We start from the raw sequence: 26,499 nt of genomic DNA on the forward strand, positions 1-26,499 counted from the left end.
GTGCATAATATTTCCGTATTCCAGTCGAAGGGTTGTACAAGAGAGTTTGCCTGTTGGTCTAAATATTAAAATGATACATTTTTGCGCATCGATCAGTTGTTGTCTAAATTTTGCAAAGGAGAGAGTTTTGGGGGGTTGCTCCTGTTTTCATAGAGATGGTTGGCGAAGCCCACTTGCAATTTGCCACGTAACGTGCTTAATGAACTCAGATAAAGACCTAGCAGTGGGCGATGGTGGGGATGCTCCCATGCCCTGTGCATACCGGAAAAGGGGGTTGGTTCAAGGATGAGGTTCAGCACATTATTTGAACTCAACCTTTAGTTGGGAGTCACACACAATGAACCACAGGCAGCTTATTATTGAGAATCTCAGGAAAGGCCAGAAGAGGATCAGAAGAAGAGTCCTCCTGACTTCTGAGAAATTATGATGCATACCTCTGAAATCAATTCCAGCAAATTGGCTGCAGACACTCAGCAGCTTTGTTACTAAATGCACAGAATGATATCCAGTTCCATTGATCTAGTAATCCACCTAATCTTATATTGCCTACTTGGACTGCCTAGGTTTCCCCAAAGAAATCTGGTAGCAGCCTTTCTCACTAACCAAGTTTATTCAACGGCAGAAATTTCGTGAGCTGTAGTCCCCTTTGTCAGATGTACCGAGTGGCTACCCTGAAGTAGGATTTAAATTGGGGCCAGCCGCTGAGTTAGGCCTGTTCTGGATTGAATCTAGATTCTGTTGCATACCAAGCACCTAACCTTAAATTTACAGGTGCAACAATTTGTTCAGGAACACAAAGTGTAAGATGAAAACAGCCAGCTCCCCAACAGTCAATATCCCTTTCTTCTCCCCACTCCAATTCTAATCCTAACTCTTAGGAATTAAAGGGGATTATGGCAAGAAAATTCCCCCAAGGGGTCTTCTTCCAGTCGGAAAATGAGGGCAGCAGCAGAGGGAGAGAGAAAGAAGAAACGAAAATCAAATCATCCAACAAGAACCATCCCAGCCCCCCAAAATCCAGTGCTACCATCTTTTAGTAACAACACTCAAAATCACACCTAAAGAACCTCTAGAGAAATTCTGATGCACCCTGAAAAATGAAGTTAAAAAACAAAATCTCTCTCTCTCTCTCTCTCTCTTGCAGGGGAAGAACACTTTTAGGAAATCGAGAGAGAAATGGTGACTCAGTGTGGGGCTTTCTTTTGGCCTGGCTGTTGAAATGCGCAAAACGCTATCCTGTTTCTCGGATCTTAAGCCAGAGTTTTGTGGGTCCAAAGGAGGGTGTCCGTGTCTGCATGTGCAGTCCACGTCTCTTTGCCGATACACAAAAATCCACTGAAGGGAGCAAGCCGCCTTCTTAAAACTCACGTTCTCCCCTTTCTTAGGGATTCCCATCAATGGATTTAGGTAATAAAAGCTACTCCTCCTAGTGAATCTTCTGGCGCCTTCAACTTACCTCCGGTGTTTGGAATTTGCATAATTCAAGTGGACAGAACAAGTCAGCCGCGCTAACAGTTCTAATGGTGAAGTATAATCGGCTACAGAGGATTGCTCAAAGGGCCTGCAATGTAAGCGGGAGAAATGCACTTTGTTTCTAATCATTGGAAATAGGGATTGCTCTGAAACAGCTGATTTTACCTGATAGCTGCTGAGCCGAATGGCTGAGAAGCAGATTTGCCTAAACCGTCTCTTCTCTCCCCCTCCCCAAAGAAATTCTTTGCAGTCTTATGGAAGGGAAAGCATTGAGATGATCTAGACACCGAAAGACCACGCAACTTAACAGCTCTTTTGCTTGAAGCAAGGGCAATTCAAAGGTTTGGGGGTTTTTTAGCCTCCTCCCATGGCTCGGCTGGGTGGGCTGGTGTTTTTTTAAGCCTTTTCCTCCTCAACCTCAGGAGGCAGAGTTGAGCTGTTAAGGGCACATCTGGCGTGTCTTCCAATTTCCAAGGGTGGCCATGAAATTGTCAGGTTTGATAGGACAGAAAACAGGGGGACTGCGATCGCATTAAGTACTTTCCAGTTTATTTTAAGGGAATGGCAGCTGGATGGCTTTGCTGCCAGATTAGGAAGAGCGTGTTTTGCAGAGAAGAGGGCACAGGGAAGTCCTGCCAACAGCACCCCACCCCTTCCTTCCCATGTTTGCAATATCTTCCTCAGTGCATTCCCTTCCCCTGTTCATATTTTTCCTTGTAAACCTCTTCCCCATAGAGGTATCCATGGGGGGGGGGGTTGGAGTCAAAAAGTCAAGATGGCAGCCACAACTGTGTGATCAAAACCCACCCCTTTTTGCATGGGGTGCACCAAAAGGGCAGGGCTTGGATCACATGGTTGAATCACCCCCTAGACTTTGGGAACACCCAGCTTCTCCACTTCTCACCTTTTCCTTGTAATTCCCCTGGAAGAACTGAACACATCCTTAAATAGCAGTGACCTGGATTATGTCGCTTAGCATTCAAACTTCAGCAGGCAACCAACCTAAATCCCATCTTTCAGACGAGAAAATTGCAGATCCTGGAGTGATGGGAAGTGGGCTATGGGGCCCTTCCGACATTGGTGGGATTAACATAGAGAAGCAACCACAAAATATACATGTGTAAGAGTGAGGATCATGTCTTAGAGGCTGTAAGAGGAAAGCATGGAGTTGGGGCACATGGTCTTCCGATGTTTAGCCAATAAAATCCTAATCATATGCATGGGACATTGAGACTCATCCATGGGCTCCAGAGTTGTACGTGACCCCAAGCAACACTCTTGACAAGCACAATATGTCTTTCTCGCCATGCAAAAGATGGACTCGGCATGTGCAATCAAGTCTCCTGTTCCTTCTTATTTAAGAGTGTCAAGTCTTGGAAACAGGGTGGAAAAAGCTGTCTTCCTCTGGCTTGTTACAACTTCTCACCTGCCCAGCATTTACACTCTGAGAACTGACTCCACCATAGGTCCTGCAGATGCCGACTGACCAACTGTAGTAATTTCAGGTGTCTGCGCCTTCTTGTCAAAGAAGATTTCCATCGTAAGAGACAAGGCTGCCATCTAATGGACCAGAAATGAAAAAACCCAACCAGCCTGCAAGTGAAGTTTTAAACAGGTGCTACACACGCCTTGTCGGACTGCTTCAAAAAATGGGCTTGAGGATCCTAAGAGACTTGTGTTATCTCTGCAGGGCATTGCAACACCCTTTACCATAAAACACCACATTCTTGGGAAGCTTCGTTAAAGATATCATTTTTTTCCCATGCAACTATTCCATATATATATATATATTTATATATATATATATATATATATATGAAAGAATTTTACACATGATTTAAAAAACTACAGAAGCTTAAACAGAAAAATAGAAAAAAGAAAAAGATATGAAAGAATAAAAGAAAAAGTGAAGGACACCAGAAGACAAAGAAAAAGGAAAGAAAAGATATCAAAAGAAGCGACTTCTGATCTCCTTTGCAGCCATTACAGACACGATCATCACCATGTCCACCTTCCCAGATGACATATCTTGGCTCCCTTCTTCCCATAATCAAACCTTTTTAATCAATCGGTCCTGAAATCATCCGTTCCTTTTTATCCATTTTCAGCAAAAAGACCATCAAGGGTTTCCAATCAGGCAACTATTCCTTTAAGAGGTTTAGGACGTGCTCAAGGACAGCTGGCGGCCAATGTTCCAAGCAGCAGGTGTGATTTTTTGCAATGGAACAGGTGCAAAACTTACAGATGAAAAATAAAACGAAAGAGCTCACAGGGAAGCAGAAGTGGCAAGAAAAGAGATGGCCAGATGGCCAGGAACCCATGAATTCAAAGGCCTCCTGGCTCCAGCCCTCTGTCTCCATCTCCACCTGCCTTTGCCTAGGATCTGCAGTCCTGCAAAGAAGTCTCCTTGCCTTCAGCTGCAGTTTTGGAGAATTGTCCTTTTCTCCTACTCAGTAAAGGGAAGTTTCAGTGGGCAAAGTCAGATCTTTCAGCTTTCCTGTGTGGGGCATCCCCATCGGAGGCCAAGTGGGGATGGGTTTAGTCCTTCAAAACTCTAGCATAAAGTGCTTGCACGTCATCCCCGTGCCGCACACCAGGAGATGGGCTACCTTCTGGTAAGGAACATGCTGCAAATGGTGCTTCTCCAGGACTTGTGGCTAGCGAATACACGGTTATGCTTCCATCCAGGTCTTTGTGGCTGGAAACAGCATATGGAGAGCCTGGAAAGAAGCCAGAAACAGAAGAGCAAATATTTTTCATTTTTATTTTTAAAGCGGATTTGAGGCTACAGTCTGCTTGATTAAATGGAAGACTTAGCAAGTGAACGTGCCCAACAGGCTAAGATTTATTTTAAATTTATTAAGAGAAAACTTTCGACGGCTTTACCTGTTGTATTCACTGATGCTTCAATGTATTGTAAAAAGACAAATATGTTTTACAGGTATGGCTTGAGCTCAGGGCTGATTATATCCATTAAATGGGCCTGGGAAATATTTCGGCATTTATATCCCCAATATTTGGGATACGTGGTTTCCTATCTCCATTATAAAAGCCACCATTTAAAATCAAATTTGATGCAAACAGGATTAGACTTACAATCTTCTGGAGCAACTGTAGTCTGGTCCCTAAATAAAAGAGATTATTTTACAATTATTTCAGTGAAGAGGGGGAAAAAAATACAATGTCTATAAATTGTATGATAAGCCATACCTTTGCTGACATTCCAATGGCTTTCCTGGAACAACATGAAAAATATATAGTGAAGTTCTTATATTTCAAATGCTTTTTTTCCCGCAAACTGCAGAGTTTTCTTTGATACCAGGCTGGCCAGATCATTCTTCATTACCTTTTGCATTTTTCTTCCAGCACAGGAACAATATTATCCCAACAACCAAACACATGGCTGCTGTCACTGCTAGGGAAATCTTCAGCTTGATTTTTGAGCTTAGTGGTGATGCTTAAAAAAAAGAGAGAGAAAGGAAGAAACCCTATCATACCAGTCAGAGAGGGAAAATGATCACTCCAGGGCATGTTTTAGGAAGCACCATCTCAAATTGCTGACACCTCTTTACGTTGGTGATGGTGGACACCAAAGGTGGACTTGGACCTCAAAAGGCCCATATTCATCTTCTAATTGGCCAAGCGTGGGGTTTGTGTGTGAATTTCAAATGGAATTTCAAAAATTCCACCACCAGCCCCTACAAGCAGCAGAAGGGGAGAATTATTAAACTTCCATGGAATAAGCATATTAATTAATTTGATCTAAATTGGATTGAAAGTCAATCAAGCTCAAATGAACTCTCTTTTTGCTCAGAGATCAATGACCACTTGGGGGCCTCTTTCTCTCTTTGTTCACTTCTCTGCAAAATACCAAATTGGAAACTGCTGAAACAAAGTGGAAACAAAACATGGCTTTGTTGGCTGGCTTGTTCTTTTAATTGCTTTTCTTTCGGACCTTATCTTTTCCTTGGCTTTATTTTCATTCCAAGATAGGGAGAAGGTACATTCTAATTCAATTTATCTTTTGTGTGAGCAACTATTTATGCTGGTACAAATGAGTGTGTGTGCCTCTGTGTGAAAGCTGATATTTCAGTTCCCAGAATTTCAGTATTGTATTTAAAATGCCTGGCAATTCTCTTCACCACCAACATCCTCCACCAGCCCTTCGCAAGTCCAAAGGCTGCTCCTTCCAGATGACCAACTGAGAAGGGAACCAGGGGACCGTAATCTTTACTGGGAAGGGTAGAGCTAGAAATCGGACAAGAGTTTTTCTCAAAACAAACCACCCCTTCCCCAAGCTTCAGGGTTTCTGCTGCAAAACAGAGTTCACACTCCTTTACTTTTGCCCCAAACTGAATCAGAACTTAATTTGCTTGGATGCTTAAAAATAGGTGATGGCACAGGACATGACTCCAGCTCTAGTCCAGGAACGGTGCAAAATAGCTTTGTGGAGGTACCCCAGAGCATAAGAAACTCACTGGTTAAGAAAGAAAACGGAATATTTTCAAAACATGACCAATGAAGAGCAGGTAGGTGTTTCGATATCTGGCTTATCTGAGCAAAGAAGTGAGCCCTTCAGTTCTGCATTCTGGAAACAGAGGTTCAAACAACTCCTGCTTCAATGCAGTCACTCATAAATAGGATTAGGAGATTCACTTATTCTGTTTCCAGGATTAATGTCAACCCCCTGACGGTAGAAGAAGGCCAGGAATGCAAGATTCACATGGAGTTTCGTTAATCAAGCTGAAATCTCGAGAAATAAGAGATTAGGAGAAAGAATCTGGAAAATAGAAAAAGCAAAACTCCTCCTCCCATCCTGCAGTTATAAGTGAATTCATCCTAGGGGTGGGGCTCTGAGAGTTGTTTGAACTACTTTTTCCAAGAATGGGAAAGGGATGGGCTAGCTGCCTTTCCCAGATAAACTGGGCACTGAAACACCCATCTGCTCCTTGTTAGAGAAAGTTTGAAATGTTCTATTTTCTCTCTTGGCCTCATGACATCACCAGCCCATTTTCCACTGGGTGTGGCTTGGTTACTGCCTTGGCAGTGAGTTGTGTAATAGAGAGCCTTGTTTTTTCAGCCCTTCTTTCTCTCCAGCTCTTTTTCTTGGAGGACTTGTTAGGCAAAATGAGTGAATTTGCTGGATGTTCCCATAACACCAAGTGGAGTTAATTTGACCTTGGGCATGACTGAGTTTATTTCTGCCTAAATTTAATCACCTTTTAACCCCTTTTTTAGGTGTTCTCATAGCACCCTAACCTCCCTTTTGGCTTATTTATCAGATCCTGGCAAGATGTCTTTGAGATTCTGAGTTAATGGTGGATTGTTAATGTACTGGCAGAAAAATCTCAGAACAAGGAGTGTTTCTCAACTTGGCAACTTTAAGATGAGTGGACTTCAACTCCCAGAATTCCCCAGCCAGCATGGGAGGCAACATCCACTCATCTTAAAGTTGCCAAGGTTGAGAAACACTGGTATATACAATCAACAAGATCACTCTATTTTCACTGTAAAACATGGGAGGGTATCTTAATCAGAATGCATGAACGCATTTTAATGATCATCACATTTGAAACTTACATTGCCTGATGGTCACAGATATTCTGCTTTCAATCGTCCACCTGTATTTTTTATTATAAGCGGCCACCACACAGAAGTAGATTCCACTGTCAGACGCGGTGCTGTGGGTGATGGTAACCGTGTGACTCTGGTGTCGATGTTCTGAATCTAAAGTTGTGGAGAAGTTGATTCGTCTTTCTTTGAATGCAGGATCAATACAGCAGTTGATATCATTGTCGAAGTTGTCCAAGCTGTGCTGGCCTTCGTTGGTAACCGAAAAGAGGCAGGTGGTTGGTTCTGTTTCCTTAAACCAATATACAACAAACTCTGAAGTTTTTGCTCCCAGTTCAAATTTACAGGAAAGATTAAAATTTTCTTTTTCCTCATTGGACACTTTCTCCTCCGATTGCACACCCGTATTTTTAGAACTCTGCTCTGCAGTGCAAAATGGAAGAAAGGGCTAAGAGTAGAGGCATATCTTTATCAGGTTATTCATTAAACACCAACAACATTTCTGTTACTGCTGCTATGCTTTGCATCTTACAGAAACTCAGTACCCCATAGTTTGGACCTGGGTCCTTCAATCCCAGTGTCCCGTTTTTTGAAAGAGGGAGTTGATCTCATTGCTCTTCTGCAGATTTGTGGGGTGCCAAGTCGTACAGGACATCATTCTTCCTTTAGGGATGGCCACTGTGTTCAGGTCTGATTTAACTTGAACTTTTTCACAGCACCACCAGTAAACTCTCTAGCTGGTTCACAAAACACATCCAACCAAATCTGAATATCTGAACGAGACCCTTTCAGGGGGTCTGCGAAGTCAAATAAATAATTTTTTTTTTAATTTCTCAGTTTTCATTTCTACTACAGTACATATGGATTAATATAACCCACATCAACCAAGGCTCTTTGGGGTCCTCGGTCATTTTCAAGAACGTCAAGGGGTCCCGAGACCAAAACGTTTGAGCGGCGTTGATCTAAACTAATGTCAGAATGAATTTGACCTGATTCCTGCCCAATAAAACACAAAATCCTCTCACCTGCTGTGCTGTTTATTATTGCTACAATAAAGAAATTGAATTCCTCGCAGTCCTCTTCCGAAGTAAATACTGGGGTTTCCTTTTTCGGTGTCGAGAGCCCCGTCAGGGTTTTGCACGCAAACATTCCACCATTCTGGAAATTGTCAAGGTGGAATTTGTTGTGGCATTCTTCACAGCCAAAGTCATCATGGAGATCCCCATCTTTACTGCAGCAGCTCTGTTCAAATCTTTGCAGGGAATTGTCCTGTCCAAACCACCAGGCAGTGTTGCTTTCCCCAGCGGATTCATTGAAGATCTGAATCTGATGTTCACTTTCATACTGGTGGAAGAAAGTGGCACCTGAGGGAGAGAAACAGTGGTGGGTAGATAGTCTAACCCTGAACTCCTGCCAGCGTCCAGCGAATACCTCCTCCCCTTGGCACATCCCACAGGCACATCTTGAGGGCTTTATGGGCTATGCTGCAACAGAGAAGACAGTTTGGGTTCCATCCGACGACACTGTTTAATGGATGGGACCTGAAGCACAGCAGTTGTGTCACCTTGAACAAGACAGGCAGACAGAATAGGAGGCCCAGCTTTATTAATGGCAACCAGCATCTTGAATTGTACCTGGAAGCCCACTAGTAACCAGTGCAGTTCATGGGGCAGAGGTTGTCCGCCCTGCCAGGCAGATCAAACTTGGAAACCAAAGACACACAAGCTCATATTACTTTTATCCCAAAGTTAAAGTAATAGAATCTTGCAAGTGCGAATGCACCTCCCCACTGTCTCCCTTTGTCTTCGTGAGAAGTAGAGAGGGTCTTGTCTGAGATACTTGTTTAAATTATTATTTATTTGTATGTATTAAGAAGGTTCATATAATAAAAGAGGAAGGAAGGAAGGAAGGAAGGAAGGAAGGAAGGAAGGAAGGAAGGAAGGAAGGAAGGAAGGAAGGAAGGAAGGAAGGAAGGAAGGAGCAAGAAAAGAAAAAACAAATATATAAATGGCTTCTGACCTTCTTTTCAACGGAGAATTGCAACTTTATTGTCCCTCCCCCCCTTAAATATTTTGCAAATCTCCTCACCCCCTCCTTTCATCTGCATCTTTCTTAATCTTCAAATCCATAAATCATCAATTCATTTTTTTCCCCCTGTTTCAGTAAAAAGTCCATATCAGGTTTCCAGTCTTTCAAAATTGTGTTCCTTGACCCAACAAGTCAGTTTCACCATTTCTGCAAATTCTACATTTTCACAATCCATTCCTCCACTGTGGGAATATCATTCCTCCATCATGTCTGAGACACTTCCTCAAATTACACATTTCTGCCTCAGACTCAAATTCCTTTTATCTGATCATTGTCTTGGTTGTGCCTCTTCCCCTTGTTCCTCAAAGTTATTCCTTCTTCCCATAAGAGAGGCATTGCATGGACATACTTTGGCATGCCAATCACTGTTTCTGCCACCACATTCTGGACCAGGTACAGCTTCCAAGAGGTCTTCAAGGGTAGCCTATGTACAGCATACAGCCATATTCTACCTGCAAGGTGACTCAAGGATGAGTTACTGTCCAGAGGGCCTCCCAATGCAGAAATAGCCACAACTGGTGCACAAGATGAATCTGTGCAAAGTCCTTCAGCTGTGAGTCCGGGAAAACTCCCAAGTTGTCCCCCAAACCTTTGATAAGGAAGTGCTACCCCGTTTAGGAGTAAACACAACGAATAACTAAATCCAAACCAAGACCAAAAACAAAAATAAAACGAAGATTAAACTCCAGATAAAACGCAAGCGAGGTGCACATGGGGAGGTTGGGACACACACAGTTTCCTCTTTGACTTGGCTCCAGTGGTTTCTTGTAGATACCACATCCTGACCTCCACCCCATGAGAAATTCCCAGGAAGAAAAGAGTCACTGCCCCAAGAACCAAATCAAGAGGCCTGATTAGACACCTACCTGTAACTTCTCTTAGGAACAGGAGAATCAGGAGGGAGATCATGATCCTCACCTCTAAGCAAAAGTCTCTTTCCTTCGTTTCTGGGTTGTCGTCCGATTCTTAAATGCTACTTGAGTAAAGGAAGATAAAGAGGAAGTTCTGCTTTCATGAAGACCAGGACAAAAAAAACAGCAAAAGGAAATGCAATTATTCATGAAACTTATTCTTTTATTCCTGTTCCACTTTCAAAACTGTTGATGGGGTGGCCTCCTTACCACCCCCAAACTTCTTTAGAACAATGCAAGTGAGAATCACTGTTTGCTACTCACTTGGTGCAAATCCGCGAAGAAGTCCAGGGTTCCCTGAGTCAATGGTTACAGAGCAGATGAAAATACACCCAGCGTCCTATGTGAGGCAGCAAATCTAGAACCACGTTCTCCCCAGATTTGTTGTTGTCCAGTTTTGCTTCAAGACCTCCAGACAGCAATGGGATCAAGCAGCTCTCACTCTGAAGAGGTTCCTCTCCATGCACGCCATCAAAATCTAGCCTCTTCTGTCTTCAAACCATTAGATTTTGAGACACTTTCACTTCCTTCTACGGTTCCTCAGAGAATGCTTCTGCGAACTTTCTGCACCCGTTCTTCCTCAAAAGTGCAGTGACCACTTTTGTGGCCACAGTCCTTACATTATCACCACATTTTCCATTCTTGAATGCGTAATTTCACACCAGCAGGCTTAGACAATGTTTACACTTTCTCTTATTTTTAATACTGTATGCCATAAAACGATGTTCCTTCCTTGATCTTCTTATTTACTTTTGAAGTACAGTTAATCAAGGGCTGTAAGGCAGTAAATACAGTGGACAGGTTTCATAGGCAACAGATTTTATAGGTTTAGATATTTAGATTAACCTTATAGGTTTTATAGGCTCTATATTCATAACTTCTATGTTAAACTTACCTATTTAGATACACAGATATATAGACATGTATGTGTGGGTAGGTGTATATGCGTATTTTTGTGTGTATCTTATTACATCTTGCTCTCCCTTTCTTTTCTCTGTACTTTTCTTCTTTCTTTCTTTCTTTCTTTCTTTCTTTCTTTCTTTCTTTCTTTCTTTCTTTCTTTTCTTCTTCTTCTCCTTCTCCTTCTCCTCCTCCTCCTCCTTCTTCTCCTCCTTCTCCTTCTTCTCCTCCTCCTCCTCCTCCTCTTCTCCTCCTCCTTCTCCTTCTCCTTCTTCTCCTTCTCCTCCTCCTCCTCCTCCTCCTCCTCCTATCTTTTCTCTCCCTCTCTTTTCCCTATACAGGTCACCGACCCTAATAAAGTACCCATTATTCATTCATGTCTGATTTCAAACCCTATGCTTTGCCCATGGATTTATTTAAGGGCAAAAAAACCCTCTGGGAACTTTATCGGCCCATCCTTCTTGGGAGTTCATGGATAACTTCCTCCCATCCAAATGCCAAGCAGCAGACCTGACCCCGCCTGGCCTTTTCTGAGTGAGATCCACCAAGGTGCGTTGGGGCTGCCTTTCAGCTGAGACTGACGTTTACTTGGCATTGCTCCAAACGCATAAAGGCCAGGTGTAGCTGATGGCGATTCGATGCCAAGGGATGTTACCTGGATCAGCCAGGAGAGGGCAATATGTCCGCCCTTTGTCTTGCGAGAGAAACAGAAGCAAGGCAGAGCCGCATTCAGCCTGGCGCGTAGATCGGGGCACTGCCAAATGCAGGCACCCCTGGGTGGAGAAAGCATGCCTGCACGCGTGCATACCCTGAGTCAGAGCATGGTAAAGACTAATTTACGATGGAGACCAGAGCTGGTTCTGTGGGGATCGATGGACCAACTGAGGAGCGTGGAACGGAAAAGCCCTGTGCCTGTGATTCTTGCAGGGCAGCAAGGATGTATTCACCCATAGCTGACCCTTCTAGGTTAGCCTACGTCTAACCTTGCTAACCTATTAACTGCATTCACCTGCAGTTGACATCTCTTGAGAAGACAAAAGATACGGGGAGGGGTCCACTGCACAGAAGAGATCAAAGGGAAATCCCAGTTAAGGTGATGAAGAACTTCTTGAACCACCAGTAATCTCGAAATGTTCTATCTCCTTGAAGCAACATGTATAAAAACCCTGATCCCTTCGTGTTCGGGGAGCCTCTTTTCATAGAGGTTTCCCCTTTACTGCTGCGCACCAATAAAGGAATTTTGCTCTAAAGAGTTTCTCGTGTCCGGCGAAGTTTTTTTTTTTAATAATATTTTATTAAGATTTTAAAGATACATATTTAAAAGTTAGAAATGAAAAGGAAAATTTGAAATACAAAATATAAAGAAAAGGAAAAGAAAAAGTGAGGTAAAGTAAAAGAAAAACAGATATGAAAAATAGATAACTTCCAATCGATCTCTGGTCTTAGAAATAATAAGGCTATCATAAGCGGTAGTTTTTAACACATTAAATAGGAATAATTCTTTGTCTAAACATATCCCATTACATTTATAATCTAATCTTCAAATCCCCATGTAAGCTTCACCCCGCCTGCATTTTGAAAATAGTCCATCAATGGTTTCCATTCTTTAAGGTAATAGTTATTTGAGTTTTCTTTTAATAAGCAAGCCAGTTTATCATTTTCTGCCATATCCATCCGTTTTAACAACCATTCTTGAATTGTTGGTAGTGTCTGGGTTTCCCAAAACTGTGCATAAAGAAGTCTTGCTGCAGTAATCATGTATTGAGTAATTCTAATAAGATGTTTTCCTACTTGAAAGTCCATTATCGCCGACGGCAAAGTTATTGGCAGTCGTCTCCGGGCAAAGAACCCCGTTTTGGGTCCAACAAACTGTTGGAAAAAAGTCAGGGAACTTTGTTTTTTACAGGATAACTGCAGTGAGAGAATTGCACGCGCAAGATTCAGCACTACGCACCACGGAGGAATGGTTGGTGAAGATGATGGAACTTGCAGAGGGGGATAAATTGACTTTCTTGGTCAGAGAAAAGACAACATCTACGTTTATGGCTGACTGGAACCCTCTTATGGGCTTTTTGCCTGAAACAGAAAAAAATGAACTTGTGATTTATGATTTTGATGATTAGACAGGAGAGATCAGTGTTTCTCAATCCTGACCACTTTAAGATGGATGGACTTCAACTCCCAGGATTCCCCAGCCAGCCATGCTGGCTGGGGAATCCTGGGAGTTGAAGTCCACCCATCTTCAAGCAGCCAAGGTTGCGAAACACTGGTATAGACATTGTGGTTAACTATAGATAAGGAAACACCTGTTTTAACAGACTATGAAAGGAAGGAAGGATTGCAGAGAAGGAAGATGTTCATGCTGATAAAGCAGGAACTCTTGCAATAAGCCCATTCCATTCTATTGTAAATGACTAGCTAAATCCTTAAACTAAACACCTATAAGGAGGGAGACAGAGGATCAATCCATCACAGCCACCACCCAACATTACTTGGCAACCTTGGGTTGAATAAATAGATTTTCTTTGCCCTCCGCTGATCATCCGGCATGTTTTATTGGGGTCCCAGCTTGGGCACAAACGGCAGGAAGAGAAGTTGTCTGACCTTCTGACAGCAGAAAGAGGGATAAAAAAATATTTAAAATCCAGTATCTTGAAATCAAGGAAACCATGCACAGGGGAAGAGAAGGGGACCAGCCTGGGGGCAACCTCTAGTCTCTTTTTGCACACACACACACCCAGATTGCACAGGTGAAACTCAGTTGCCAAAAAGGAAGTTCAGGCATCCTGGAAAAATTGACTCAACCCTTCTCTACTTGGAAAAAAGCTACCGGCCCTGGTTGCAGCTACGTTCAGTGTGTACGTTTGCAAATAAAGCCAACGAGGATTCGTTGAAAAAAGGGTCCACTGTTGGTTGCAGTTTGGTGGGGGACCATTTGCTACATACCCAGCAGTCCTCCGGTCTGTCTTTTGTGGTCATGTGTTGGGAGGGGGGCTAAAAAAAACCTCTAGCCAGAAACTCTGGAAAACTTTATTGTTCTGCGGGAGTCGTCGGTGGCCAAACTCAAAAACCCATTCTATGCAAATCATAGAAAATATCCATTAAGAAGTGGAGGGAAAAGGATACAAATGGGTGTTCAAGATTCTTTCGAAAGCAGCTAAAGAAGGCAATGTTCATAATTCAGTGGGGAAGGAATTCTATCACACTGAGGGTCTCCCAAAGGTCCTAGCCCAGCTTTCAGTCTTGGGATTTCCTTGTGGTCTCCCATCCAAGTCCTGATCAGGTCCAACCCATTTTTTTTCACGATAGTCCAAGTTCGGTCCTTTCTGTCTTGCTTTCTTAATACTGTCCAAAAGGGAAGGAAAAATAAGGTAAGCTTTTTTACCTTGCTTTTGCGTTAGCTTTAGTTTAACTTCCCAACCTGTTTGGGGATTTTCTAGTGGCCTCCACTCCAAGGTCCAACCTGGATTAGCTTTTTTGAGACGAGATGGGTGCTAACACCTAGCTGGACCAGAACAGAGTACTCCCTACCCCAAAGTTTCTGTTTAGCGAGAAACAATTTAGTTAACACCTACACGCATAGAAAAGCTGTATCAACCTCAACGGCTGGAAGGAAAAGGAAAGGCTATTCTATCAAGGGTTAGCATGACCCCAGATATAGCTCCAGAGCAGTGTTTCTGAAACTTGGCCGCTTTAAGAGGGGTGGACTGCAACTCCCAGAATTCCCCAGCCAGCCATGCTGGCTGGGGAATTCTGGGAGTTGAAGTCCACCCCTCTTAAAGCGGCCAAGTTTCAGAAACACTGCTCTAGATTGTCCTATTCTGTTTGAAAGTCTCTGAAACGGCGAGTTTAGCTGATTCCATCAAGGAACTGGGCAGAGTCCGGAGCATTTACATATTTTCCAGCTTTTTTTGTTTGTCATTTGGGTGGATTTGATTCTGAAGTGATGCTGGCACACATTTGCATTTTCCCCTTCGACGATTCATGCAGGAACCGGAGCGCTGATTTGCCTAACGTTCCGCTGCCCTGCTGGGGGGGTCGGTCAGCAACAGAGGCCAACGGGTCTCACGATGCGAGGGGCTTGCCCACCTTCAGGGTCGCCATTACAGAGAACGGGGATATTGGAGTGGTCTGCGGGAGGGACCTGGGGAGACCAGAGGAAGAGCCACAGATGGGACAACCGTCACGCAAAAGATATCTCAGCCCACAGAAGGAAAAGGGACGTGGGGAGCGACTCAGAAGGGAGGGAGGGAAGGAAGGAAGGAAGGAAGGAAGGAAGGAAGGAAGGAAGGAAGGAAGGAAGGAAGGAAGGAAGGAAGGAAGGAAGGAAGGGAGGGAACCTTCCTTCCTTCCTTCCTTCCTTCCTTCCTTCCTTCCTTCCTTCCTTCCTTCCTTCCTTCCTTCCTTCCTTCCTTCCTTCCTCCCTCCCTCCCTCCCTCCCTTCCTTCTTTCTTCCCTCCCTCCCTCCCTCCCTTCCTTTTCTTCCCTCCCTCCCTCCCTTCCTTCCTTCTTTTCTTCCCTCCCTCCCTCCCTCCCTCCCTCCCTTCTTTCTTCCTCCCTCGCTTTCTGGTGGGATGACTGATACTGCTCCCTCCCCCCGCCCCATCATCTTGAATTGTATACTGGCTTTTATAGAATTGTTACTTCTGGTTTTAATTGGGGGTATTTATATTTTTATTGTTTTGATTGTCTTGGATTTTAATTGTAAGCCACCCAGAGTCTGGGAGAGATGGGCGGCATGTAAATTTAATAATAAATTTTAAAAAAAATAAAAGGAAAGGAAAGGAGGAGAGAAATCTTTTCAGACTCGCAAGATTCTGTTAATGGGACCTTGCAATCAAGATAGAGTTAGTACTCCTAGTTGTGCTTCTTATCGGGACTACCTCGCAGGGCTAACCAACTGCCTTATCGGTTGCCAGTCTTCGTGCTTGGTGCTGCAATAACTGTTGACTTTCTTGACCACACCCTGCAAACTCTCCTGGAGATGATGCTGGAGAAACTTTGCCCAGAAACGCCCTGGGAAATTGAGAGAGAGAGAGAGTGAGCAGTGGGGAGAGCGGGTCAGGCGGGCAACCCCTTGCCACGCTTTTGCAAGGGTGCCATGAGAGCGCAGGAGCCAGCCTGCCCAGGGTCACCCCTTCCTTCAGCAGGGAGCCCCCCCACGCAGGGCCCCCCAGAGGTCAGAAGAAGTGCTTCCCCCTTGAGGCAAAGGCCAGCCCTGAAAGGCAGGCTAAGCCGAGCAGGGCAGGAGCCCCCAGGGAGAGAAGGGCATCGCGCCAAGAGCCACCGCCCAGCCCGTCCGTGGCGCTTCCTGTTTTTGACGGTTGTGCAAATGAAAGGACCCAAAGAGAGGCTGCGGTCCCTCCTCAGGGGAGGCACCTCAGGCAGAGGCAGGTTGCTTCTCTCCGTTCAGGCAGTGTGGGGGGGGGGGTGTTCGTTGACCAGTATTTCTTTCTCCTTCCCCCATCCCTCCCTCCGTCCCTCCCTCCGTCCCTCCCTTTTCCTTCCTTCTTCCTTTTCTTTCTTCCTTTTCTTTCCCTCCTCCCCTTCCTTCCTTCTTTCCCAGCCACCCCGTCTCATCTTTCCAAGGCTAAAAAAATACAGCCCAAGACCCCATTGAATTGAAACTGCCCGTTCCGGAAGTGCTTTGGGGGTGGGGGACTAAAAGAGTGGGGGGCAAGGACCGGCGTGGCTGATGGACGGCTGGCCTCCTTATCCTGGGCCTGTGTTGACATCTCGGGCTCCTCCTGCTGAGTTTGAAACTGGCCCCTTGTGGTGCTGTCGACCCCCCTTTTTCCGTTCGCCTCTTGCTCGGAACAAAGGACCAGCCCGGCGCGTGGCATCGAGCCCCAGCTGTAACCAGGCGAAAGCGCCCTGCTGGCCCTAGCCGCCAGCCCAAGGTAGGATTCAGATGGCGCCCAACGCCTGGCAGGGAAAGGCAGCCTGGCCGGGAGATCAACCCGCTTCCTCTTCTTAGGTGTGGGTTTCGGGCTGGCCGCGTCTCCGGCGCTGGCCCCCAGCCAAGCGGCCAAGCCCACGCGGGGACGTCTGATCTGATGAATGACCTCAGCCGCCCAGCCCGGCCGGCAAGCAAATGAGGATGCGAGAATCTCCGTAACGAAGGGGACGGGGCTATATATTTGCCCTCGGTTCCCCCTTACGTTTTGCATCCCTTTGGGAAGGCAGGATGGAGACGCAGCCGGCGGGAGCCCCCTCCTCAGGAACCCCGTCTCCCCTGGAGGCGGAAAGGCGGCCGTCGGAGATGCTCAAAGACCTGATACTGAGGTGGTTCCTGGAAACCCAGGCGGCCGTCCTCCTGCAAGACGGCACTTTGCCCAGCTGGTTCCATGGGTTCATCACCAGGCAGTAAGCTAACGACCGTTCTGGACCGAGGCCAAGCAGAATTTCAGTCCGCCGCACCTCTCTTCCGAAACAGGAGACGTGGTTTGGAAGTCACGTGCATTTTAAAATACAGGAATGAAAAGAAAAGTCTGTTTCGGTGTGCCGTCGGTGAGGGAGGCAGCGTAGGGTAGTGGTTAGAGCCTCGGACTTGCAGTGCGTGGGGGACCTTGCTCCGTCACTGTCTTTCAGCCTAACCCACTTTCCGGAGTGGTTGCAATAATGACATTGGAGAGGGGGAGAGGGGGGCCAAAAGGATCAAGAGGGTGGCCATCCAAGCTGGCATCACGACCACCATCTTGACTTTTTTGCCCCCCAGCCACCCCTGGAATGAGGGGAGAGGAAGAGAAGAGAAAACAATGTGCTTTTCTCTGAACTAGTTGAAGGAAGGATGGAATAAAACATTTCTTGCTAGGTATCGATACAAGGATTTCCTACTTTATTATTAGCTGTGTTCAGGAGACTGTCCGTAATTTAATAAGCAAAACATTGAGCAGGTCACACTTTTCTTGAAAAGGAGAAGGAGGAGCAGAATCAAACAGAGTCCTCCTTATCTTTAATTAAACAATGTTAACTGCTATCAAAATGGACGTGAGATAGGGGGATTTTAAAATATATATATATATATATATATATATATGGTTTATATCCCAGCTTCCCTCCAAGAACTCAAGGTGGCTCCTCCAACTTTCCCCCCACAACAACCCTGTGAGGTAGGTTGGGCTGAGAGACTCTGATGGGTCCAAAGTAGCCCCGGCAGATTCGAAGGCGGATGGTGGATTTAAAGTTTCTCCATTCATAATCCGACACCTTAACCAAACTGGGTCAGACTGGGAGCTTTGGGGCGGGGGGAAATGGGTTTTAACCCTCCCCTATGAAAATCGCCATCCCGCCCAGTAAGGATCTGCTTAAGTAGGAACATCTCCCGCAAATGAAAGAAACCTCTGGGTGAGGAGAAGGGTGATAACAGCAAGAACATCTTGGTGTGCCCCTTAAAAGGCGTTCGCTCTAAGCCCTGGCAGACCGGAGAGGTTTGGGCAAAGAGAAACAAGGTATGAAATGCCCATCCGATGTCCTGGAAAGATTCTGGCCCTGCTCAAACGCACGGTTCCTTTCGGCACCCCAAGCGGGTGGCAACCCCAGAAGTGGGTACCCGCTATTTTCTAGTGATTAATTACCCCCGTCTGTACTCAGAGCACCGCTAAAGTATCCACACCTTTCTCAGAACTGGAAACGTACATATTTGCTGATTAAAAAGAATGGAAGAAGGGAAGCAGGTAATGCAATTTTGAAGAGATCAGAAGTTTGTCTGGAGCGGCTGTGAAGAAGATCAGAAGCTGCTTCTTTATATATAATTTTCCTTTTTTTTTTCTTTTTCTATCTATACTGTTCCTTGCACTTTTTTCCTTTTCCTTAACCCTTTTTCCAGGTCTATCTTTTATCTATGTTAGCATCTCTTAATAAAAATTATATTAAAGGAAGGAAGAAACCATCTTTGTCAAATGCCTCTCTCCTATCAGGCAAACGGAGATGCTCCTGGAAAACAGAGACTTCGGCTCTTTCCTTATCAGGCTGAACGAAAGGTCGTTCGGCTACATCCTTTCATACCGGTAAGTCCCCACATTCGGGCTCCTCCCCAGGTGGGAAATGTCACCGCTGGTGGTGTGAATCCCCCTCTTCCCCAGATCCCTGCTGGGCTTGGTCTCTTCCTCCACACTCCAGCGCTCTGCGACCCTGAATCCGGTCCTCGAGCGCGGAGGGGCCGTGCAGGTGGGCTGCTTCGCCTCCCCAAGGTCAGTGCGCGCAGCCTGATGCTCGCTGGCAAAGACTCAAAGCGGCATCTGAGACAAATGGCTGGGAATTCTTCTTTCTGGCGTGTTTCGGGGGGGTTAAGGAAATAACTAGCCCTCAGCAGATTCTGGATGATCTCTTCCTAAATGAAAAGCAACTAACCTGCAAGGGAAGGGAGGAAAGAAATGTTTGCATCATGTGCTGAAGGGAGGAGGGAAGGAGGGACTGATAGACAAATAAAACATTGTTGTAGTCACAGAGGTCAAAATGCTAGTAGCAACGGAACAGCATCTATGTTTCAAAGCAACATTTACAATAAAATATATTATCAGCCGGAGACTTCAATTCCTGGCATCAGTACAACTGTGTCCTACTCAGCCATACGGTGGTGCCAGACCTAACCCAGCGTAGCAAAACGCAGCATGGTTTTGCATGCCGTCCTTCTGGACTAAACCCCCCAGTGACAGGAGGCTTTCAGCTGTCCGGTTCAGGGGCTGCATCTGCAGGTCTGCATCACCCTGGGAGTTCAGGATAGCTGGGAGGGAGAGGGGAGCCGAAGGAAGAGCCACTGGGCTGTTGCCACCACCACCCACCCACCTTGCATCTCCTGAGACGTCCATCCCATTTTGCTTAATAGTAGGGCAGGCTGAGGCCCCACTTGGCAGACTGGCAGGCAAGAGAGAGGCAGAAGGAAGGTGGTGTTTCCACGGTGCCTAGAAAGTGGAGTTTGGGAGGCCGAAGAGAACCATGCCAGGCTACGGGTTTTACTCAGCAGGCGGTCCTCAGATGGCATGCTTTTTGAATCCCAGAGGGAAGAATCGGTGCCGTCATTTCGTCGTCAGCTGCCAACGCAACAGGCATTATGTCGTATCCGGAGACACCCGAACGCATCAAAGTTTGGCTGAACTGATCCGCTATTATCAGACGACTGAAATACAGCCTTTTGGGGAAAACCTCACCTCGGCCTGTTCCAAGGTGGGTTCGGTGCTGAGCCCTAGACACAAACACAATTACGCACAGGCAAAGTTATCCTTCCGTTGTTCTCTGGGTTGAGCTCAGCATCACTTTCTCCCCACCCAACCTATCCTAAAGGGTTGCAATCAGCGGGACTCTTCCTTGCACGCTTCCTAACGTAGCCAGGGACATCCTCACCCATGAATTTCAGCATCCTTTTAGCATCACGGTGTAGTTTTCTCAGAGCTAATTTTTTTTTTCGTGGCTGTTTACATACCATAACGGTGGCTTTCCAGAGCTTTCTTCTTAAATTTGAAATAGAAGTTTGGGTTAATGGGCTCTGTGCTGCCAGAAGCATTAGAACTGGAAAGCTATCTAGGACTTACATGTATTCCAAAGTTAACGATAATTGTCCAGCATGCTGTATCTTCTCCATGCTCTTCCACTTTTATAGCTGGAGGAGAAAAGCATATATGATGAAATATCTTCTGGCCGAAGTTCCAGTGCAGCCGCTCCAACGCTGATCGGGAACCCACCTACCGATTCCAACCAACAGCCAGGAAATCCGAGGATACAGCTTCAGGAAGAGGAGAAGTCTTTTTTCAAAGAAAGTCAAAGTTCAGGCCCAAAGGTAGGTTTTGGAGAACGATCTAAACCAGCTTCCCTCAACCTCACGTCCTTCAGTTGATCGTGAGTGGATGGATCCCTGCTTGGCATGCAGGGAAGCTGAAAGTTAGATGGATCAAAGGTCTGGGTCATATGCAAGCATCTTCTTATGCTGCTCAGTCTTCTTATCCAACAGTCTTGGATGCCAGTTATCCTCATTAAGCCAACGTAACTCCTGGTGAGATGTTCAGAAGAGGCAAAGGGAAGGGCAAGCTGAAATGACGGGATTTACTGTTGCAAGATGCAATATTTTTATGCATTGATTTATAATATCCTCAGCCTGCTCGCTCTCCAGTGGCAAGAGCAATCCATAGGTTAATCTCAACTCACAATAGCTTGGAAGGCTGCCAAGGGTGAATGAGTCCATTTTCTGAAGGGGAAGGAATCGGTAGCAATTAATTGTGACATCTCTGGGGTCCCTCCATTTCTGAGGAGGTATGGCTTTCTGTATTGGGTCCTGGGGCTCAGCAATAGGAAAGGCATGTATGCTGTGCATTAACTTCCCTAGAGGCATCTTGCTTGACTATTACGGCAAGAAAGATGTCACAGTCAGAAGGTACCTCTTGAAATCTTCACCACGAAGCAGACATTCTTCTCAGCAGCTGTCTTTTTCCTTCCTTACCTTTATCCATCACATGAGGATCTGGATGCAGTCCCACCTGTACCAGACAGGTCCCACTTGCTGAAGTCACTGTCCCTGGAAGAAGGCGTTGGTGGAAAAGGAATCATTTATTCAACCGTGAAGAAGTCTTCTTTAGACAAAAGATGCTTGGAAAAGTCAAAAGAGGGGTGCAGAGATTTTGTGGATGCTAAGGCAGAGAAAACTGAAGGACTGAGCCAAAGTCTCCCCTCTCTTTGCCAAAAGAAGACAGGAACAGTGTTTGCCTTGGCCAAGCAGTCAGACACGCCATTCACCCAAAAAGTGAATCCTGCAGAGACACCTCAGCCAGAAACAGTTTATTCTAAGGTTGCCCTTGACCACGCCAAAAGCTGTTGGGTACTTGCTGAGCCCCACAGTTGTCAGTCTTTTCTATCATCCAAGAAATCAGCTGTAAATGTTCCTAATTACCCACCTCCAAAATTAACTCCTAAGTTACTGAATAAACCCAAAAATTTGATGGAGTTCCATGAACAGCAGTCTCCCCTTGGGATATATACAAGTCCTGAGAGTGACAAAGAACATGGACAACTAAACCAGCTGAAATCCTTGTTTGAATTACCAAAGGAACCCACAAATGAGAAGATCCTTAAGGTGAAAAACCATCAACCTACCTTATGGACAGACAATACAACTAATACTCATGAATCTTTCAGGTGGGCAAAGAGTATCTTCCTTGGTTCAGAAAAGGTTCCTAAGGCTTCACTGACCAAGTCCAAAGGGTCTCGTGATCATATCTCAACAAAGTTTGGGCAATCCTCCAAGATTCAGATCAACCCTGAGAACCCATATGAAAAAATACCTGATCCTTACTCCAAAGGTTCCTCAACCACAGGTCAAGCTTCTACTCTGGAGGACCCCTATGAACGAATTCCCTACATGCCAGGGAAAAGAATAGAAGCAAAGCTAACCCCAAAGGTACTGTAACCTTACATGTTCACCCATAATGAACCTTGAATGTTCGCCCCACATTAAGGGAACATGGCTCATAAATCAGAGAAGTTCTGTTCAAGCAATAGTAGGGGCCAACTCTGATGATTAGCATGGGTATAGTCAGTGAAAAGAAAGGGATATCTAGCTTTAAAATCCAAAATCCAGGAAGGAAGGAAGGAAGGAAGGAAGGAAGGAAGGAAGGAAGGAAGGAAGGAAGGAAGGAAGGAAGGGAGGGAGGGAGGGAGGGAGGGAGGGAGGGAGGATAGAATCTCCTGAATTCAACTGAATTTGAAATATATATATATATATGTATCATCCAAACATAAAGGAAGCTTTATAGCCAGTGATTTTCATGGTTTTCACATAACAAGGGATGTGCAGAACTGTTCTGTCTGGGAAGGGTCTCTGTTTTTCTGAAACAATACATCTGATCCTGACCCCTCTATTTCCCTGGCAGAGTGACAAACCCAGAAGGTTCTTCTTTGCCGAAAAGAAGGCCAGGCCCTGAGCGCCGCGTTTTGAACGTGGCTCCCGAATGAAATCCTCTTCCAAAGGCCCCCACACGAGCACCAGAGGCAGAGCTGCGCTGGGAAAGGATCTGCCTGGGGGTTACAAGCCCCCTTTTCCGAAGCGATCGTTTTTTCTCCGTTTCAAACACTGCTCAGTTTTCAGAAAGGTTCTGCGTGAGCAATATTCGGGTGTCCCCCTCCGGTCTGTAACGGGTGGGGAAAGAGCTGAGCTCCACTCTTTCCGGGCCAAGATCTGGCCTTCACTTTGGAACCATCGCTGGATGAGAACTTGCTCTCCAAAAAGCAAGCCGAGCACGGAGAAGCATGAAATCTGTTGGCATCTAACTGACATTTAAACTGAACTGGAAGGACTGAAAGCTGTGACAGCCCCTTGGGTGGGGTCATTTCTCCTGTCTGTCATGTGCCAAGCTACAACTGGGGGGCCACTTGGAGGAGAGAGTTTGGAGGCCGGGCCTCCATAGATTAGCTAGAGAGGCAAGGGCTGTGAAGATGAGGGTGGGCTGCATGAATCCCCAGTGGCTGGATTCAGAGACCTATAGACCCCCCATTTGGGGAGTAGCCTCCTATCTTGTTCTGTGGAAAGATGGTCAGACGTGGGATGCACCAATTCCTTGTGCAAATTCTAGGGTTGCGCAACAAGTTGACTTGACACAAAGGCCTCAAGGTAGGAGTCAAAAAAGTCATGATTTTTTGCTCAAAGCCCCACCCCCTTCCAAGATGCATTGCATGTAAATTGCATGTCAAAAAGGGGCGGAGCTTCGATCAGACAGTCACGGCTGCCATGCTGACTTTTTTGACCCCCCCCGACTTGAAGGTCGTGCCAAGGCCCTTGGCCCAGTTGAACTAAATCCTTTCATCTGACTGCCTGATTAATTTGGTGCATCGAGCTGGATGGCTTCGGATCAACCCGGTCCATGGTCTCAACTGACTCGTTGAACTGAATTGATCAATCTTTGGGGTTCTTGCACGATTCACACACCCTGGTAAACTGGAACACTGGCGTGTGATAAGGTGGGAGGGGAGAACCTTTAGAGCAACATTTCCAGGAACTGTTCTGCTTCCTAGAAACCGTAAAGCAAAATCGTGACTATCATACTTAGTAGAAGAAGGTTTTCCCACTCCTCCTACCCCTTGTAATGATTTTTTGAAACAGTACAACAGAAATCCTCTCTCAGCAGTCCTGGGGGTGATTCGAGGTCTTCTGAGAAGCCAAAATAAATCTTTGGGTAGCAACGGCAGGTTTGTCCTTGACTCTACTCTGCACTGTCCGGTTTACCCCGACACCCTTTGCTATGACATTAAATGGAGATTAATTAGAAGGGAAGGGAAAGAAAAAAAGGAAGAACCACTTGCTTTTTTTCTTCATCCTTAATGACCTGATTCATTTCCATCACTGCAGGGTGAACAAAGGGTTATCCAGAAGTCTCATTTTTTTCCCCCTTCATTACGAAAATATACTTCCATGTCCGGCTTCAGGGCCACGGTTCCACGCGGAGTTAATAATGTGGCCTCTGCTAATATTTACTTCCAAGTAAACGGGTGCAAGCCATTGGGATGAATAAGCCATTTTTCTTTTCTTTTTTAAAGTTCCCAAGAAAAACCAACCAAAAATACTGTTACAACAGGGCAAGCCTGTCTCACAGGAGCTAACTAGCCAGACCATATCACTCCTCTTTGTCCTGCCCAGCAACTGGGACTTACAGGTAGAGTGCCCCTGAACAGAGAGGTTCTATTCTTGTCTGTCACTGGGATGTTACCGAGTCCTTTGGAAGAACGCTAGCGTTGCCCGATGAAGGCTTTCGCCTAATACAGCCTCCTGTTTTCCCCAAGCAGAACAGGAAAATTCCCTCAGCTGTGGTAGAGTGCCTCTGATCACGGAGGCTCTACATAGCCCCACGCATCTGGTTGAGCTGAACACCGCACCCGTTGGGCCGGCAAAGTCTCCAACTTTTCTATATTCAATTAAAAAAAAAAAAAAAGACGGGTTAAATGGTCTGTATTGATCCAAGCGGTCAGCATGCTTTCAGAGTCACTCTGTGTGAGATGGGCAGCTATATAAATGCAATCAATCAATCAATCAGTCAATAAATAACTTTGCTGTCCTTTTAGTTTTTGGATCTTAGCTTGGATGAACTGATTTTTTAAAAAATATATATATATTGTAATAGATCAGTGTTTCTCAACCTTGGCCACTTGAAGAGGGGTGGACTTCAACTCCCAGAATTCCCCAGCCAGCATGCTGGCTGGGGAATTCTGGGAGTTGAAGTCCACCCCTCTTCAAGTGGCCAAGGTTGAGAAACACTGTAATAGATTGTTCTGTGGTCATTTACTGCCTGGGGTGGAGGGCAAAGGTGAGTTATTAATTTTGTAAATCCATAAATGGCAGTACCCTGAACCTTGTGGAGACCCCTGATTCCCCCCCCCCACATTTTTTGGCCACCGTACCAAGCAGAGTTGGCAAACTTTGGAAGAACGGCATGGATAGGAATTGCGCCATTTCCCCAAAACCAAACCTGTGTCTCAGGAAATCCCTGACTCCCTTTTGCTCCCCTCCACGCGGGGCGTCTTCAGGGCCCGAAATCAGTGACTCGCCCTCCTCCTCCTCCTCTTCCTCCCCACCCACCCCCACCAAAGCCTTCTTTCGCAAGGCAAGCAAAAAGCCGTCAAAAACGTCAAGAAAAGCAGCAGATGTTTTAATTGTGGGTCATTTACAGAAGCCACACAGTGTGTACCGAAGCCCTTCCAAGAGACTGTGTGAACAGTGGCGGCACAGATATGATTGTCATCATGCCCAGTTTGTTAGCCGAGATTGGACCGAAAGGAAATACGAAATGCAGCTGGTTTCGGAGAAAAGGTACCGGAAGAGAAATCACGGCCGTGCACCCAACCAGGAAAGTGCGCAGCTGGCTTCCCGGGCTGTGCGTCTGCTTCGGCGTGGGGTTGCTGTGGGTTTCGGGGTTTTTTTCCCCCCGCCGTTTTCCCCTTGTTTTTGCCCTTTGTTTTGTTTCATCCCACTGTTTCATGTCTTTATTTTTTGCAATCTGTCAGCGTAATCGAATCAGGAAATGAGCACAAGCGTAAATGCCAACGATGTGATGTGCTGTGCGTCGTCTCCATTTGGAGAAGAATTGATTTGCTAATGCAAAGTGTCTTTGGGAGGACAAAGAGGGAAGGTTTCAAGTTTCGTTAAGGAGAGAAGCCTTCACCCAACACGGGTTGATCAAGCACCGAAATCCAGGTCGAGTAACGACACGACACGTTCTGGGCACAGGCCGTCTTCTGCTGCGCAGATCCAGCTGGGGCTGTCGCCCGATTTAAAGGCAGGTCCCTGCGCTCTCCTTGGGATTTCAGTGCTTCGTCCCACCAAGTCCTCTCGGGAGACCCGGCAAAACGCCCTTGTGATTTTGTCTTTTTTTTGCTTGGAGGGCGAATTATCAAAGCTTTACAAGTATAAAAAGTACAGGTAAGCCCACGGACGACTCGGTTGTCCAGTTAGAAAAATAACAGTCCAGCAATTCATTTCCCACAATGGGACTGGCCCATTGTGATTTTTTTTTAAAAAAAATTAGGAATATTAATCCACAGATAATCCAAAGATCTCGGAAAAGAGTCCTCCTGCTGCTGG

At 45.7% G+C, this 26,499-nt stretch overlaps 2 protein-coding genes across 2 annotated transcripts; one reads left to right on the forward strand and one right to left on the reverse strand.

Moving 5' to 3' along the window:
- Positions 1 to 3,310: 3,310 nt before the first annotated feature.
- LOC103062734 (uncharacterized) lies at positions 3,311 to 10,515 on the reverse strand. Its single transcript, XM_025173919.2, has 8 exons — positions 10,308 to 10,515; positions 9,999 to 10,108; positions 8,070 to 8,408; positions 7,054 to 7,467; positions 4,820 to 4,930; positions 4,684 to 4,708; positions 4,570 to 4,598; positions 3,311 to 4,193 (listed from the first exon to the last, which is right to left on the reverse strand). The coding sequence occupies exons 2-8, from the start codon at positions 10,039 to 10,041 to the stop codon at positions 4,012 to 4,014; spliced, it is 1,143 nt and encodes a 380-aa protein (XP_025029687.1). The 5' UTR covers positions 10,042 to 10,108; positions 10,308 to 10,515; the 3' UTR covers positions 3,311 to 4,011.
- A 6,615-nt stretch (positions 10,516 to 17,130) lies between these two features.
- On the forward strand, positions 17,131 to 24,900 carry SH2D7 (SH2 domain containing 7). Its single transcript, XM_088148358.1, has 6 exons — positions 17,131 to 17,309; positions 18,863 to 18,952; positions 19,943 to 20,108; positions 20,542 to 20,718; positions 21,394 to 22,329; positions 22,802 to 24,900. Exons 1-6 carry the CDS (start codon positions 17,131 to 17,133, stop codon positions 22,850 to 22,852), a joined length of 1,599 nt encoding a protein of 532 aa, XP_088004484.1. The 3' UTR covers positions 22,853 to 24,900.
- Positions 24,901 to 26,499: the final 1,599 nt, after the last annotated feature.

This window comes from Python bivittatus, unplaced genomic scaffold (assembly GCF_059951505.1).
Source record: "Python bivittatus isolate LINGU-HERP-01145 unplaced genomic scaffold, Pbiv_v1 ctg000530_np1212, whole genome shotgun sequence".
Classification (NCBI taxonomy): Eukaryota; Metazoa; Chordata; class Lepidosauria; order Squamata; family Pythonidae; genus Python; species Python bivittatus.